General features: G+C 43.9%; 1 protein-coding gene across 1 annotated transcript in view; it reads left to right on the top strand.

Moving 5' to 3' along the window:
• The window catches only part of LOC107576249 (alpha-2-macroglobulin-P-like), a gene marked incomplete at both ends in the record, with an annotated part of 16,059 nt that overhangs the window by 10,433 nt on the left and 2,605 nt on the right, over positions 1 to 3,021 (top strand). Inside the window, 6 exons of the mRNA XM_016262466.1 lie at positions 582 to 707; positions 800 to 893; positions 1,353 to 1,509; positions 1,978 to 2,203; positions 2,635 to 2,758; positions 2,827 to 2,972. Coding sequence (XP_016117952.1) covers positions 582 to 707; positions 800 to 893; positions 1,353 to 1,509; positions 1,978 to 2,203; positions 2,635 to 2,758; positions 2,827 to 2,972 — 873 coding nt within the window. The remainder of the gene's footprint in view (positions 1 to 581; positions 708 to 799; positions 894 to 1,352; positions 1,510 to 1,977; positions 2,204 to 2,634; positions 2,759 to 2,826; positions 2,973 to 3,021) is intronic.

Below are 3,021 nucleotides of genomic sequence, written 5' to 3'. Positions count from 1 at the left end.
TTTTGGAGGACATCCACTGAAAGCAAACTGCGTATGTTCGGTGTCGGCTGCACCACATGGGTACGTGTTTGTCAAACTAGAGAACTTATCCTTGTGGTGTGGCTGACAGAACATGCGCTGTTTGTGTATCCATGTCACATTGATTATTTTACAGCTCTCCTTGCTACGTTCTCAAAAAAAAAAAAAAAAAATCGTGGTTTTTTACCCAACTTTGGGTCAAATATGGACTAACCCAAATGTTTATTTTTTTATATTAGTTAATCCAGAAGTTGGGTTAGTCCGTATTTGGCAGTTTAATGCATGTATCTGGATGTTGATCGTGGTAGTACCCTTGCTGTCCATGAGAGGGTCGGAGAGCTGTCGGGTTCCATCAAAAATCTTAAATTGTGTTCCAAAGATAAATGCAGGCCTTACGGGCTGTTCCTTTCCCAAAAAAAAAAAAAAAAATGCTGGGCTGTTTCAACCCAACTTTGGGTCAAATATGGACTAACCCAAATGTTTATTTTTTTATATTAGTTAATCCAGAAGTTGGGTTAGTCCGTATTTGGCAGTTTAATGCATGTAACCTCCCCATGTTTTAGGTGTTCAACTTGCTCCCAGTGCGATCACTATCAGATTATCCGTATCCTGTGGAGGATGAACGGGAGTGCCTGAATGTTCGACCCCGTCGATCGGTTCCTACAGACCAAGCTTTCGAAGCTTTCAAGGTTGGAAGTCATTTGCAATCACTTGGTGGCTGGATACTTAAATTTCGTTTTTTTTTTTTTTTTTCCAACTGTCTCTTGCTTTGCATTGACAGAGTGTGGGGATTAAGGTTGCAACAAATCTGCCTGTCCAAGAACCTCACTGCCTGATGTACAGAGGCCTGAATTACTATCGCAACTTCCCTTACAGTATGTCTTGGGCTCTTGATGTAAATCTTGACTTTTAAAGGTTTGTCAAAGGCTTGCTGAGTAATGGTCCGTATAGGTTTGTTACTGAAAGTGAAATACACAGGCACACCTAATGCCTAAGTGGTGTTCTTGTGCCAGACTTGGTACATCCAAACGCAAGGGGCGTTAAAACGGTTTAATTTAAGCTTTCAACTGTGACCACTTCATTCTGGCAAATTAAAACCTTGTGTATCCTGCAGGAAGGTGACCATTTACCATGAATGCATAATGCAATAAGTCCCCCACCCCCCGGGTTCTTTGGGGTTTTTTTTTTAGGGGGTTACCTGTGCTACAACACTATCATGAATCTTATTAGTTTCTTACTGTAGGATAGCCTGGTGCACAGACATGATTGTTCTAATAAAACTTAATGAATGGCCAAACCTCAACTGGTGGTTGCACTCCTGGTATTTCTTTCAGTGCGTTTTCATGGTCCTGAAGCCTTTGCAATGGCTGCTGCACCTGTAGGAGTGGGCGCTGGAGGCGAGGGCACTGGAGGTGATGGCAGCTCCTCTTTTGATGTGACCGTCAGGACTTACTTTCCAGAAACCTGGATCTGGCAGCTTGCTCAAGTGGGGTTAGTGAAGAATCTCTTGTTTCAGCAAATTGACTCCAAGGCCCTGTCCACACAAACACTGGTATTTTCAAAGTGGCAGGCTTCTATGCTGCTTTGGCCATTTTGTCCCCACAAATGCAGTATCCAGTCACTGAAACCTTTTTGAAAACTACTGCCAAGGTGAAGACTTTGGCGTGCACTTCTCAAAGACCTCTAAAAACGGTTTATAAACATACCCATGTACATGTGGACTAGGCCTAAAGCAGGTGTCCAACTCTGTTCCTAGACTGCCGCAGCCCTGAAGAGTGTTTCCAACATGTCCTGTAGTTTTTCAAATGAGCCTGATTAGGTGTTTCGAGTTGAATATGAACTCTGCTGGGCTGTGGTCATCCAGGAACGGAGTTTGACATTACTGATCTAAAGCCACTTGGCTTCAATTTGTTTGCCTCCCCTGGCCCCCTCGTTTATATCTTCCGGTGTCCTTTTCAGAAACACTGGATCCACACGAGTTCCTCTGAAGGTTCCTGACACCATCACCACATGGGAGACTGAGGCGTTCTGCCTGTCCTCCAAAGGTTTTGGCTTGGCTCCTCCAGTTCAGCTGACTGTCTTCCAGCCCTTCTTCCTGGAGCTCTCCCTGCCTTACTCCATCATCCGTGGAGAGTCTTTTGAGCTGAAGGCCACGGTCTTCAACTATCTGTCCAAGTGCATCATGGTCTGGATTCATATTTATGTAATGGGTATTGGTGTGTGTGATTTTTGTAGTTCTGTTAGAGAAGTGCAAGCTGGTATTAGTGTCACTTTGCTTTGTGGATGTTCACACCAAGATGTAGCCTATTGTAACGCTGTTCGAATTAGCCATGTAAAATACAGGGCCACCTTCCATGAGTATTTGGTTTATCAAAATTAAGCAATCTCACATGCAAGAATCTTTTCAGTAAGCGTCTTAATTTTGGTCACTGCTATGAACCGACCACCACACTAAATATGGAAAAATGTCAGTCGACCGCTGTCCCTGACAGGCCTAAATCAGCCAAGTTACTAGTGTAAACTTCATCCTAGAAAATGGAGCATGACAATCACACCCCTAAATGGATCCGTAGAGTCCTCTTTACTCTGTGCACTAATCATGCAATTCATTGGCAGGTTAAAGTGACTCCAGCTTCTTCCTTGGACTTCAGTCTTAGACCTTTAAATGAGCCGTATTCATCCTGTCTCTGTGCCAATGGGAGAAAGACCTTTAAATGGATTCTGTCCGCTTCTGTTCTCGGTCTGTTTTGCGCTCTCTCTAAATTGAGGTGTACGTGAGTTGTTGCTCACTTCCTCTCTGCACTGTAGGATCTGTAAATGTGACTGTCAGTGCTCAGGCTGAACAATCCCAGCTTCGATGTGGCACTGAAGTTGTGACTGTGCCAACAAGAGGACGCATTGACTTGGTTACTCGCAGTCTACTGGTTCTGGTAAGTGTTAACCAGGTTTCAGGAGTTTGATCATTGAGCTCATGCTGCTTTACTGATGTGGGCTTTTTTTTTT

Source organism: Sinocyclocheilus grahami, unplaced genomic scaffold, assembly GCF_001515645.1.
Source record: "Sinocyclocheilus grahami isolate Dianchi unplaced genomic scaffold, SAMN03320097.WGS_v1.1 scaffold3388.1, whole genome shotgun sequence".
Classification (NCBI taxonomy): domain Eukaryota; kingdom Metazoa; phylum Chordata; class Actinopteri; order Cypriniformes; family Cyprinidae; genus Sinocyclocheilus; species Sinocyclocheilus grahami.
Note: the sequence above shows the minus strand (reverse complement) of the source record. Positions and strands in the feature narration are given on the sequence as shown.